This window comes from Coenobita brevimanus, chromosome 2 (genome assembly GCF_032717465.1).
Source record: "Coenobita brevimanus isolate Jiangsu-jjx chromosome 2, ASM3271746v2, whole genome shotgun sequence".
Taxonomy (NCBI): domain Eukaryota; kingdom Metazoa; phylum Arthropoda; class Malacostraca; order Decapoda; family Coenobitidae; genus Coenobita; species Coenobita brevimanus.
Genome location: NC_136955.1, coordinates 43984765 through 43999904, shown reverse-complemented (window position 1 = coordinate 43999904; position 15140 = coordinate 43984765). Strand labels below are relative to the sequence as shown.

Below are 15140 nucleotides of genomic sequence, written 5' to 3'. Positions count from 1 at the left end.
GTTTTCTTGTTGTTGTTGCTTTTGCAATGTTTTCATAGTGTTTATTATTTTGCATATTGCAATGTGTGTTTTGATGTCTAAAAACAACCGAAAGACCGCAGAACACTATCAAAATTAGGAGGGGTACTGTATATATAGGTTGGCTATAGATAGTAGGTTGGGTATAGGTAGGGCATGGGTACTGTAGAAGATACTGCTCCGTGTCCGGAAATTGCCCATATCCGGATATGCCTTTAGCTCTTTTTATGTCGGATAACTGAGGGATTACTGTGTACATCTATATCTACATCTATATCTATATCTATCTATCTATCTACCTATCTATCTATCTATACATAAATTCTATCTATCTAACTATCTATCTATTGCCATACTCCTCAATCCCGTAAAGGATGGTCACAAACAAATCGCCTCCATGTTGCCCTGTCCAACACCATTGCACTGCCCTGTTCCCAGCTCACACCTCCCCCTCGCATATACCTCTCCACTCCATCCCTTCACCTCATTCTCGGCCTCCCCCTCCCTCTCAGCCCCTCCACCTCATTCACACACACTCTCCTCGTTAGTCTCTCGCACTCCATCCTCTCCACATGGCCAAACCACCTGTGTATTTCTCCTAACGCTTTGTATCGCATCCACATCCACACCACAACTCTCACTTCCTTATTTGTCAGTTTGTCTCTTCATGTAACTCCACGTGCTCGTCTCAACCATCTCATTTCCACTGCTCTCACTCCTGACTTGTGTCCTTCCAACAAGGTTCCAGCTTCACTTCCATACTTTAGGGTTGGTATCACAATACTGTCAGGCAGTGATTTCTTTACTTCTATGCTCACTTCCCTGTTCCTTATCACTGCTTTCGAAGAACCAGCAACTTTTCTTCACTGTTGTACCCTTTCAAGCACTTCCGCCTCTAAACTTCCACCCTTACACATCACACTACCCAAGTACTTAAACGCATTCACATTCTCCTTTTCTTCCTTATCCAGCCTCAATGTACATTCAATGGCTTCATTTCCCTCGAAGACCATAACTTTATTCTTCCCTATATTCACGTTTATATTCCGTTACTTACACACTTTCCCAAGCTCATTCACCAGGCCATGCAGCTCCCCATCGTCGTCACATAACAATGCAGTATCATCTGCAAACATCAGTACAGGGAGTTTCCAAACACTGCCCTTTCTCATTAGGGCAGCTCCAACATCCACTGACCTACATTGTACCTCTTTTATAACCCCATCCATATACAGATTAAACAGCCATGGAGACATGACACATCCCAGTTTCAATCCAACATTCAGATTGTATATATATATATATATATATATATATATATATATATATATATATATATATATATATATACGTCCATCTCAGCAGTTACTTCAACAAACAAGGGATGAGGCTATGGCACACCTAATGTCTGACTTGGCTCGTATCTCTGACTGGGGTTAAAAAAATCTTGTTTTTAATGCATCAAAGACTCATTTCTTACACCTATCAACCCGACAAAATCTTCCACAGGAGTACCCACTAATGTTTAATAATATTCAGCTTAATCCTGCATCATCCTTGAATATGCTTGGGGTTTCATTCACTCGGGACTTATCTTGGAAAGATCACATTACATCTCTTGTAAAATCTGCTTCAAAGAGATTAGGTGTGCTAAGCCGACTCTGTTCCTTCTTTACCCCTGCACAGTACTGCTGTTGACTTTATACACGGATTTTATTCGCCCCTGCGTAGAGTACAACTGTCAAGTGTGGGGAGGCTCCCCACATACAGCTTCTCTCAATAGGGTGGAGTCAAAGGCTTTTCGTCTTATTAACTCTCCTCCTCTTACTGACTCTCTTCAACCTCTGTCTCTTCGCCGCACTGTTACATCTTTATCTCTTTTCTATCGCTAATTCAATGGTCACTGCTCCTCTGAACTGTCTGTTTGCATCCTTCCACCTGTACGACGGGCGCGTAGCACCCGTCTAGCAACAAACGCTCATCCTTTTTCTGTCCAACTCTCTAATGCAAGAGTTAATCGTTAATCCCAGTCCTTCATTTATGCAACAGGTCAACTCTGGAACTGTTTCACTCTGTCTGTATTTCCTGCTAGCTATGATCTCCAGTCTTTCAAACGCAGTGTGTCCAGGCATCTCGAAATGATTGGATCTTGAATTTGGCTCTCTCTTGTATTTTGTATTTCTCTTGGAAGAAACAGTTACTGCGGGCTCGTGGCCTTTGGTTCATTCTTCCTTGTAAAATGCAAGGAACACATACACTACCCCGATCACATCCCAACAAATTCATTAAGATCACACACACACACACACACACACACACACACACACACACACACACACACACACACACACACACACACACACACACACACACACACACACACACACACACACACACACACACACACACACACACACACACACACACACACACACACACACACACATTCCGAAACTGCACGACCAGATCGGGCTGACAAAAACCATAATTATCAAACTCTGTGATTGCAAGCCATTATTATCCTCACTAAAATATTCACCTACTGCTGGACTGACAGCCTGACTTAAGGAAGACAATCATTATCCTTTTATTTAAGGCAGGTATAGCACCTTATACCCCACCATTATAAAATCAAATATCCCTTCTTTGCAGACTATTCAAAATGTTTTTGCGAATACTATGGAAGTTAATCTGTACATCTGTCTATTTCCCAGCGTGGATTTCGACGCTACTATTCTTCGCAAAATACCATTCTCAGCTGACCTGTACTACATTTCACCAAGTTTGGCACCATCAGCGATGTCGTCAACGCCTATAGTGTTGATGTAAATCCTCTGCAATTGGTGAACCTCTATACATTACCTTGAGAGTCAATATGTAGGCAATACAAAAAGGTATATCCAGTACTGAGGACCTATACCAATGCCACAGGCGCTGAGGGCAACACTGATACGGTGCCAGACTTGGTGAAATGGAGTACAGTTTATCTTAGATGGTTTCAGTCAGAAACAACTCACAGTAAGAACCACCATTGCCATAAATAAAGACTTTGGTTTAGTAACAACACATACCTTGGCAAGCAACATCCAAAACACAAAACCAGCTGACTCTCACGCAGACAAGCCGAAGTACTCTACCATACCCAGAGCTTCAAGTTAAGGACGCTGTTGAACGGTTCTTTAGTGGGGTCAGTCCTCTCACTCTGCTTATATGATCTTTTCCTCCAGGACCCCCTCTTGTTCATTATCATCAGCCTACACTGTCTAATAATGATGAAGTAACAAAAGCTTCACATCACTTCAACGTTAAAAACACTGTAGGTCAGTTCCATCCACTACCTATATTCACTAGACAACTGGCTTACACGAAAACTGAATTACTTCCATACCAGAAAAATCAGTAATCACTCTCTTCACTAAAAGCAGAAATCTCAAACAGACCTTTTAGTCTCCCTTGGCACCCATTGATCTCCAATATTTCGTCTAACTTTCATTACACACATGATTTCTTCTCAACACACAAGCAAGATCATAACAACTGCGCTTTCGTAAACTCACTGCCTTGAAAACAATAGCAGACACTGTCTTCGGAGAGTAGAAGGAATCACTTAAAATAGTCTAAAAGCAGTTTATCAGAAAAAAAGAATGAAATACGCAAGCTCACCTTAGCAGTCTTAAGCATGGCAACACACACACACACACACACACACACACACACACACACACACACACACACACACACACACACACACACACACACACACACACACCAAGCGGGGATGCATGACATATTATCATAATAATGGCTTATTAAGATAATTTTACGTAATGGCAGGTCACCATTCAGTTCGTTTTCATTTACCGTCATGGAAAAAGCATAATTTTAAACTTTTTTCTTTTTGTCTTTCGACCATTTGGTTTTAAACTCTCCTTCCAAACGTGATATTGACTACAAACGTTTAATAGGTAATGGACATAGAAAATTTCCATCAATCCTTCTCCAAGAACCCATACATATATAAATAAAAGTTTGTTTCTATACTGGTACATAAGTTTACCAGATAAATATACCTTCAAACATATTTTCCACATAGCTCATTAGTACAACAAGATATATTTATATCAATTGCTTCATGAAACAAGATCTGTAACAGCCAGTAAGTTATGTCTGTTAGAAAAGATAGATCTGCTGCCATCATATTAAAACAAAGGAGAAAGTAAATTATCAGTGGTAATGTGGCGAGTTGGTACCTCTAGAATTACACCAATGCCTCTGCCTATCCATCTGTCTATTGCCAGACGCCTTAATCCCGTAAGGGGTAGCCACCAACAAATCGCCTCCATGTCACCCTGTACCCCGCCATTTCACTGCCCTGCTTCCAGCTCACACCCCCCCTCTCTCATATACCTCTCTACCTGATCTTAGAAAATTACCTATTGCTGTTATTATACTGGTACTGATGTTCCCAATCCATATACTACCACAATAGTTACTACCACAACAGGCATAAATAACAGATGCTGTGAGGTAATATTTTTTATCATAAACACCACTACGGCCATAAATGTTTGAGAAAACTAGCAGATGTTATGTAGTAGCAATATCCCCACTACAGACACTTCACCCACAATCACAATCAGACCTATAAGAACTAGGCCTAAGCGGTGTTATGTGGCCACTATATTCCTAATTAAATCACTACAATCACAATCACAGCTGCATCTGAGGAAGCTATGAGGTGCTGTGTGGCAATATTACTCCCACTACAAACGCTGCAATCACAATCACAAATGACAAAACTGGAAGGGTTACGTAATAATGATATTCCTACAACAGACATTACATTCACAATCACACTTGAGGAAACGAATAGATGTTCTGTGCTTGTAAAATCCCTACGACAAGCACTACAGCCATAGTCACTCTTACGCTTGGCAGATCTAATGTATTTTGTGTGGCTCAGGTTTTGCTCGAGCAGTTAGGAGAGGACGCGCTTGGGGAGGTGGAGGGGCCGGCCACGAAGACATCAAGGCGACCATCAAAGCCCAGAGAGGACAAGCTGAGACTGGAAGGTAAGAGAGAGAGAGAGAGAGAGAGAGAGAGAGAGAGAGAGAGAGAGAGAGAGAGAGAGAGAGAGGGATTAATTGTGTGTCTGTGTGTGCGTGTGTTGCAAATACCGGTTTAATATTTTCAGAGAGAGAGAGAGAGAGAGAGAGAGAGAGAGAGAGAGAGAGAGAGAGAGAGAGTACGAGAAGAAGTAACTGAGCTTCTCTTTCACGAGGGCGTGTGCCACTCCTAATCCCTGAGTGTACTTGGCTGATGTAACAACTGAGGAACAGTGATAATATCGAAGAGTTGTTCCCACTGTGGTGTTGGGGTGAGTGAGGCCCTGCATGGGGTAACCAGTGGTCGTGCTTGACTCAAGGGAATAAGGGCGTGAGGGAAAAGTGGAGTGGTATAGAAGTATTCATGACCAAGCAGCATGGGGCACTCAGAGCTTTTGTCCCATTGCCTAGGAAGAGCAAGACTGACCATATGCTTCATCTATCTATCTATCTATCTGTCTATCTACATGTATATATCTGGACCAACAAGGAACAGTCTGGAACAATATAAATTTACGTCTCTTCCAGTAACAGGTCAACAAATCTGTCATTAAATGCTCCCCTCTGTGGCGTGGTTGAAAAGGAATTTAGAGATTTTTACCAATCCTGACAACTCTGATGTTCTCACTGACCACGGATGGGAAATGTTCTTGGCACTGCTGTGTTAGGCGCGTCGTATAATATGGCAGTGGAATATGGGTGTACAAGAGAAGGATGTTGTGAGACTGGAACGCTAATACTGTAGAATGAACCAGTTGATATGTGGAGCACTGCTGGATGACGATATATAGAACTGAGAAGACAGCTTGCTATGGAGAGGATATGGAAGAAAGCAAAAAGGCTATTAAAATGGTCTGGACGTATTGAGAGGATGGGTGATGGACAGAGTGTGGGCAGGCTTTGAATTATAGAGTACCGGGACGTCAACGAAGAGGTACAGTAGACAGAGCGAGACATGGGGTGGGGCGATGTGTGTTGACCTTACATAGGGAAGTATTGCTAGAGAGTTGATGCAGACCAGAGCAAAGTGGAGGAATGCCATCAAGTAAACCCCTGTGACCCATAATACAGGAAGCAGAGTCGTAAAGCCAAAAAGAAAATGATGACTCCAGCTGGGAAGTGGGGGTCAAGTGGAAATGGAGTGGACTGTTGAATGAGAGTTCGATTCAAATGTGATGGGGACAAGACTCTGAGTGAATTTCATTAAGCCAGCCTTAAATAGCTTCCACAAGGACGGTTGACTGATCCTAAAAGCACACCCACTGTTACCTTAAGTCCTGAATGAGATCCCCAGACAATGATTCAGTTTGGAGAGCTCTAAGGTAGCACCAAAAAAGTAACATGAGTATTACTTTTACCACAAGGAGCAAAGGAGAATTATTGGGCTTTAGGTAAATTATTGTCTGGTCTTTTCCCCTGAGCTGGCTATATATATATATATATATATATATATATATATATATATATATATATATATATATATATATGTATCTATTCAACTATCTATTTATCTGTCTCTCTATAAAATCGTCGTAACATCAGATTACATGCGACTCAAAGTTATATCCCTGATAGTGAATGTAATTTTGCCCTTTGGCAAAGAGAGAGAGAGAGAGAGAGAGAGAGAGAGAGAGTCACAGCCACACCTAACCACTGCTCTCCTTCCCTCCCTTCCACGTCCAGGCCCTTCGGTAACAGAGACGACGGAGATGACGGAGCTGACCTCACTGTGCTCTGGGACGTCGCAGGAGGGAGAGTACGTAGCCGGGCGTAGCAGAGTCCTCCCTCCGTGTGTGCCCCCTTCCTGCACCACTACCACCACCACCACTACCACCACCTCCACCCAACACCACCATCACCACTACTATCACCCGCACCTGCCCGCCCCAGGGGTGGTGGGGTCGGCATCTCTCACTCTAGACAGGGCAGTCCCGCGGTCAGTCCTGGTGGCAACTACCGTCTCTAACCCTTCATCCTGTTTTCATTTTTCCTCCTCCACACTTCTCCTGTCCTAGCTTCCTCCTCCTCCACACTTCTCCCGTCCTAGCTTCCTCCTCCTCCACACTTCTTCCGTCCTAGCTTCCTACTCCTCCTCCTTTTCCTTCAGATTCTTTACCCAGGTTTCCTTCTCTTACTTCTTTTCCATCTCATTCCGTCTTGTGTTCACTTTTTTCTCCTCCAAGCTTCCCCTGATGGACCTTCTTTTCCCCCTCTTCCTAACGTCTTCTTCCATTTTCTTTTTCTTCTGGTTCTGTTTTTACGTCTTCCAAGCTTCACATATCCTAATGCCTTCCTTCTCCTGTCTTTTTCTTCTATATTGTCCATATTGTTATCATTTTCCTCCCCAAAATTCTCCCATCCTAACTTCTTATCACCCTTCCAAGCTTCTTCCTTCTTGTCTCCTTTTTCTCCCCTGCCCCCCTTTTTTTTTTTGCATTTCTCTTTTCATCTTAACTTTTTTCATTTTCCCTGCCTGTGTTTTCCCGTCTGTCATCTCCCTATCTTTCTTTTTTCTCTCACTTTTTTCCCCTTCCTTTCCTTATCATTTTCCAAACCACTGAATTCATTGATTATAAGATTTTCCTTTTCCCTCCTCTCTCTCCTTTTCCTGCCTTCCCTTTATCTTTCTTTTTCTCCACATATTCTTCTTTCTCTTCCCAATCACATAATAAACCATGATTTTTTTTACTATAACTACACCATATTATTCTCCTCTTCCCCATTTATAAGCCTTACAATAGATCCTACCATACAACTCTATTATTTTGCCTTCGCTATCCTTTCTGTGCACCAGTACCATTCTTCCCTCTTTCCTGTCCCCTGTTACCTTATTTCCTAGTTACTTCCCCTCTCCCAGTCCAACTTCCCCTCGTCTCTTCCTGCCTCCCCTCTTCCATGTTTTTCTTCCCGTTTTCCCTTTCCGCCTCTCCCCTCTCAGTCCAACTTCCCCTCTCCCTCTTTCTCTTCCCCTCCATCAGTTCCATATCCCATCTTCCTTATTCTCCCCACCCCCCTCTTCCCTTTCCTCGTCCACTATTCCACCTGCAGGTCCCCTCTTCCCTTCCTTCCTCCCCTCTTCCATGTTTTCTCCCCCTGTTCCCCTCCCTCTTTGCTCTCTTTATCCCTTCTTCCTTTTCCTCTTCCAGTCTTCCGTCCCTTCTTCCCTTATTCGTTTTTTCCTCTCATCTTCCACTCTAAATTCCTTCTTCCCTTTCTTCCTCCTCGATTCCATGTTCTAATTGCCATCTTATTTTTTCCCTTCACTCCTCCATACCTCTCACTCATTCTCCAAGCTCTAATGTATTACCTGTAGACGTTTCACATCTTGTATAATAAGCTGTTGTCTTGTCCTCTCAGTTCTCTTACTCTCCTGGCTTCTTATTCAGGAAATTCGTCTTAGATACAATAACCTTTCAGTTCCAAGCCTCTTTCTTTGTGGGTATTTTTGTGTCTTTCTCATAGCTATTTAAGTTATATTATTTTTTCATGGCTTCTCTCCGCCCACAAGGGATCTGTATTATTACTATTATTATTATTATTATTATTGTTATTGTTATTATTATTATTATTATTATTATTATTATTATTGTTGTTGTTGTTGTTGTTGTTGTTGTTGTTGTTGTTGTTGTTATTATTATTATTATTATTATTATTATTATTATTATTATTATCTCACGTCTCTCCATTTAATATCTTCCGTTTCTTTGCATGTTTTACTCGTGAACATAGAGTACCAGTTTACATAGCTCTTTCGTGTGAGCCATTGTTTTGTGCCAATGGAACTAATACCAACCCCGATGCGCCTTTCCAGTACAACCTGACAGGGAAAGGTGTTTGTAGCTACTAATATTTCCGTCCTTTATGGCATGATGGCGGAAACAAACATTAACCCACCAACCCCGGGTGTTGTCTGTTGTATTCTTGATATTAGTCAATTCTCTTCAGCTTGGGAAATGCATATCTATTTGGTGGAATCTGTTAAGGCGAATGATGAGGCGGTGGAATGGAGAGGAGAGGTATATAAGGAAGGGGGCGTGAGTTGGAGGGAAGGCACCCAAATGGCAGAGGACAAGGCGACCTGTAGAAGATTTATTTGTAGCCACTTCTTACAAGATTGTGGCATCTGACAACAGACAGACAGACTGACAGTTAAGGCTATATCTAAGCCCCTCAGTTCGAGAAGTCTAGCCTACGTTGAAGTAACTCGTCCCGGCAGAGCAAGAATGAAAGACAAAGATACACCTGTGCTGAGTGGGTTAATCACTGGTGGAATTATACCTGTATACTGAAACAAGGTTATTTTCATTATACTGTATACACGGTAAAAAAAGGCGTCGATACAACTCTCGCGTGAGGCAAACGGACACACTACATGAAACTTAGATAAAATGGTTTATTTTGATACAGAATTAATATAGAAAACCACTGCTAAATCAATTTGTTCTCCAGTGCATAATTCTACACGAGTCCTGTTTGGCACCAGACACACCTTCACGCCTGCAGACCTACTGATCCAGCTTGACTATTAGTTTTGAGCCTCATCAACACCCCTGTAGTGATGTTGTTTTTACTGTGTGTACCGTACCATGAAGATCTTTAATATCTTTACATCCCCCCCTCCCCTGGGGCGAACGAGGTGGCAGACAGGACTGATGTAAGGCAGGCTAATGGATAATAGTGGTTCAGTAGTGTGTATATATGTATGCGTATCTGATGAGAAGCCAATATCTGCTTCCCTGGACTTTCTTCAACCCTACCCTCCACTCCCTCTCACCAGGGGGACAAAGAAACTAGGGATCGTGATGGCACATTCATGATGAGAACCATTTCAGTGTGTTGATGTAATTCATCCATTCAAGTAATCACAGCACTGTAAAACAAGACCTAATTTAATCACAGACCCTTCACATCAACATATTAGCTGTGTGCTTGATCAATATTTGCTTGATTTGATTCTGAATGTTTCTATTTTATGACTAACCCTCGCCCTCTTTTTTATCTCTAAATTTACGTAGAGCATTTCTACTGTAGATATGCTTGTGCTTTTGTTTGGTCCCAACAGATCCTGAAGAGAGTCAGGTTTAAGACACAAGCTGCTTGGGAGGTTCATTCTCTTAACGTCGTCTTAGTCTGTCATCAGTGGAATGACCTTTTCAAATGGAAGGAATAGTTTGGAAGTCAAACGCGTTTCTCAAAAAGCAGTTAGCACTTATTTTTCTTTTTGTGTGTGTGTGAATCAATGGTAAAATAATTTGCTTAGTAATAATTCTTTTATTTCCCATTTCCTTTGCAATCCCTCCTCTAAATGTTTTATGTTTGGGGATGCATACACTTTAATAAACCAAACACTATGCGTCTGATGTGAGATTTTGGGTAATTGTATCAAAAAATAAGATTAAACATTACAGGTTCTTACGGAAAACCCATGAGTATTTTTTTTTTTAACGTAAGAGGGTATAACTTGATCATAATTAAACAAACCTTAGTGTTTGCTGCGACCCTGTAGCCAGGATCATCCGCTTTGTCATCTTAATCTCCAGTCTGCCTGTCCATTGAAGGAGTGCTTGGACCGTTGAGTCTATACGCTTGCGCTAATGCGGGAAGAATAATGTATATAACTGTATTAGCTTTCGTACTACAGGAAGAACTAAGATGAGCTGAAAAGGTTTCTCCAAAAATAACAGTGTATATCAGAAATGAAAATTGCTGTTAATTGTGCTTTAAAGAGCTGGATCGTTAGTGGGTGGGATTAGGCACAATACCGGGTTCTTTCATTATCGTGGTTTTAAGAACAAGACATTCATGCAGAGAAATAAGAAGAGTATTATCATGTGTAGCAGTGGTAAATATATGACTCTTATCTGAAAAAGGGGACACGGCGTAAAACTAAAAAAAAAAAAGTAATATATTGAGGAAAAACAGTGTGAACTGAAGGTGGGAAATGGTAAGTGATGATCGAAAAGACTCATTTCTTCTCGGTTACGGACAGATGAGTAGAGGATGTTTTCCCGCACATACCAGTACTTTAGAGTAAAAGTAAATATCTCTATGGTCCTTCTGTTACTACGATAATTTGTATAGTTGCTTCCCTTTCCAACTATAGGTTATCATACAGCAACATGGTTATCTGATGCTTTTCGAAGAGGACAGTAGAGAAAGAAACACCAAAACACACAGATCAAGTGCAGAGACAGGCGATGGCTCAATGTAGAGAGTTGGCCTGCAGTCCTAACGGACCCTGGTTCAAATCCCGCTGGGGCAGGGAACAGTTTAAGGATTTGAATTTCATAAATATCAGACTTCGCTGATCTATCAGAAGACCCGCCGACATGTCGTAAAAATACCCCTGCTAATACCAATACACCAGTCCTGTATGAGACAGCCCTAGCATGTATTCAATATGGACGGTGGGTGTTAGCGCCGAAGTGGTGACATGTAGAGGTGTACGGTACGCAGGAGGACTACTGGGCCTTGAAAGCAGGCTGTGAAGCCTATGCCCAGTGTCGAACACATAAAAAAAAAATGCGTGGACAATTAAGGGGTGGAGGAACAATGTCATTGCATAGGATATAACTACAGTACGGTAGGCTTCCTTGCCAAGTGCTGTTAAATATTAAATACACAAAAGAAGGAAGATGTACTATTTCTCATCATTTATAAATTTTGAAGTATATGGATGAATGCTTTCGGAAGCAGTATGGGAGAAATGCCCAGTGATAGAACTGAAATTTCAGAAGCTTAAATAAAATAAACGTTCTCAGTGATCACGAATCAAAATGAATGGGCCTTTGAACGATACTGTTCTCGTTTATGACAAAGTTAATTCTCAAATAAAGAACACTGATAATTTACAGCGATGGATCAATGAAATTCGATGATGGTTACAAGAGGGAATGGAAAGGTAGAAGAGTAAATTAGAGCTAAAGAAATTCAGTTAGGCCGTCAAGATTTACTAATACGACTGAATACACTGCTGAGAGTCAATATGAAATCCTCCAGAATATGTTAAGTGTATAGGCACTGGAAAGATGATTGTTGTTGTTGTTGCTCTTGCTTAACCCATGGAGTGTGGCAGGAGGGGGGGGGGGGAGTGCAAAACAAGCTCTGTGATGGGGCAGTATTGCCATTTTAGTGACCAATGAAATATGACTTCAGATATACATCACTGTTTTGGTAAAGGTATTACACAACAACCCATAAAATATTTTTGCTTAACTGACCAAAGTTACAGTTACTGTGGTTGAAAATTTTCCAATTGGCAAAAGATGGCAACTTTACGAGCGGAGTTTACTCCTGTCAAAGCTTTGGTGAGCTGTAAGTTTAACAGGGCATTATTTGAGCGTGAATGCTAATTTCGATAACTCAATTAATCCTTCTCTCTTTTCTCTTGGCCACTGTTTGCTTAGCATTTGATAATATCAACAAAAACTGTGTTTTCTAGTCTGATTTGAGCCTTCCTCGGGTGCTAACATCATGATAAATCGATCAAGAAGGGCATGAATTTCGTTCATAGCAGCAACTGTTAGTATGTTTCTGGGCTCAACCTGGGAGGTGGGGATGAAAGCTGAGAAAATGCTTGGTGCGTTGTTGAAGATGATGTTCATATGAGGCAGGTCGCATGCCTCTTGAATTGACTCATATGGAGTAAGTCACACACCTCAGGTTAACCTCTGTCTGTCTGGCCAAGCAGACCCTCAACCTCAGGTAAGCAACTGCTTATGTTTAGGACCATCATACAGGTACAGTACAGTAAATACATCATGCAGTGATTCTGTGCCCCCTTGTGGCAGACAGTGTCTCTTCAGGGTCAGACTAGGGTTCTTTCCCACGGCGAGGTGCAGCGAAATATGAGGAGGTCTGACTCCCATGTGAGGCCTCAGCTGCTCCAGCGAGGGTGTACAGTGCCACCACGTGTAGTTTCCCCGTCACTACCACCAGAAAATCTGTAGAGATTTTGAAGAACTGGAGTGGGAAACCGCGCCATATTTAAACCGTGGACAGCGGCAAGGGGGGATGCAAAACAGGCTGCGTGGTGTGGCAATATTTCCGATACAGTGACTATTTTCAAATGCCTTCAATTGTACACCATTATCTTTGAAATGGTACGACACATCTGACCAGAAAATATTTTTACTCGCCATTGTTACGGGGTTACTTGTGTTGTGGGGAAGTTTTCCAGTTGGTGGGAAACCTGCAACTATACGAACTGAACGCACTCCTGTAAAGCCTCAGTGAATTGCCAGTTAGACCAATAAACCAGAACTTGAGTGTGACGTGCTACTTTCATGATTTAGTTAATCTTTCCATCTCTTCCCTTAGCCGCTGTCATCCCTACGTGCTGTTTATCTTAATGGCCCAGTTTTTCAGGACTGATATGAGCCTTTCTCAGGTGTTAACGCCATGATAAATGGACCAGGAAGTGCATATATTTCGTCATTGTAGCTACTGTTATTTTGTTTCTTGGCTCAGCCTGGGAGATGGGGATGAGAGACGTAAGAAAGTCTAATATGCCATGAAAACTGGGCGACAGTTCTACAAGAAGCCGTGGCGCATTGTTAAAAATTCCGCACATTTGAGGTAGGTCGAATGCCCCTGGAGCTGAATCATAAGAGGCAAGTTGCATGCCAAGGGTTAAGTGGGAAGAAGTGTAAAGTAAAGCTAGTATTAGTATTTGATATCTGCATCAACCTTTAGCTACAGTTCAGGGCAGGACCTTCGTATCACAGGGAGATCGCGAATGGGGAACGAATGTCTATGAACGAGTGACGTATGTAAATGTTGGTGTTATACTGGCCTGTGTCAGATTCTGAATATGTCATCGACAGAAGAAACAGGATGTAACCCATATTGCAGGCACATGAAAGGGCATGGTACCAGCACCCACTTTAAACGTCTGCCATGAATTTGCAGTCAAACCCTGCACTCAAGGCACATGCATTATGGGTACGTTACCACAGAGCCTATGCAGCAAATTTAAAACTTGTGGCTGATATTTCAAACAAGGAAGGCGTTCATCTCTTATTGGAAGTAGCCAGTGGCTGTTGTTTAGAACTAATACTTGAATATTATCGACACTAATACTTACAGTATTGACTTGCCCTCCTTTTGTCATAATCCCACATCACTATTACAAAGATTCAGTTTTGCCGCAGTTACACTGACCACATCATTCCGAGAAGTTTCCCTCAAGCTGGAGGTATGCATCTCACCTTAGTCACTTTAAAATAATGCTAAGTATGTCACATCACAAGTTCTTATGGGGAAACGTTCCCTGGAGCTGAAACACACTGTTACACCTTAGGGCTTTGTTGATACGTCAAGAGCGACCCATAGTCAGGCCAGTCAGCTAATCAAAGGTTGCTGAACACTTCTGGGTTTTATTACCTCTAGGGCCTAGGCACAGCTGAGGCACACTTGCAAAACAGTGACTTTTCTCTCTCACGGTATCTCTGTCCTTTACTCACCACTGCTCGCCCACTGCCCGTTCACTGACACACACTTACTGACTCTGACTGACTACTCCATCCTTCACTGATCAGCTTTCACTCTTTGCTGGGTGCTGATCCTCAAGCAAACACTGTTCAGGGATTTTGACCCTGTTACTCAATTCCTGTATTTCACTTCTCACTTAGCATCCATTGTGCAGGAAACCTCTTCCCTCACTTCTCTTACATGGTTACTTATTCTCTCTACCTTGATGTATACCACCTCTTGTTGCTTCATTTTCCTTGTCCCTGTCGTTGCTGGCAAAGCTCCTGTCTGTGCTCACTTTAGCTGTTTGTCTAGTCGTGCATAGTGTTGTGCTTGGGCTTTTTTTGTTCTCCTTTCTGTGCTCTTGCCACTGTAAGTATATCTTTCCTTTGTTCTTCTAGCTGTGCTTCTAGATTGTTCTTTTGTTCTTGCTGTGCTCTCAACACTGCCAATATATCTTTCATTTGTTCATCTTTTTTTTTGTTCTCGATATTTGCTTTGTCCTTCTTGCTGATTCCACAATTTTTCTTGATATTTCTTTTGTTC

At 42.0% G+C, this 15140-nt stretch overlaps 1 protein-coding gene across 1 annotated transcript in view; it reads left to right on the top strand.

Annotated features, from left to right (window-relative positions):
- GABA-B-R2 (gamma-aminobutyric acid type B receptor subunit 2) overlaps nucleotides 1–15140 on the top strand; it is a 506646-nt gene that overhangs the window by 467670 nt on the left and 23836 nt on the right. Inside the window, exons 16-17 of the mRNA XM_080266192.1 lie at nucleotides 4982–5091; nucleotides 6787–7059. Coding sequence (XP_080122318.1) covers nucleotides 4982–5091; nucleotides 6787–7059 — 383 coding nt within the window. The remainder of the gene's footprint in view (nucleotides 1–4981; nucleotides 5092–6786; nucleotides 7060–15140) is intronic.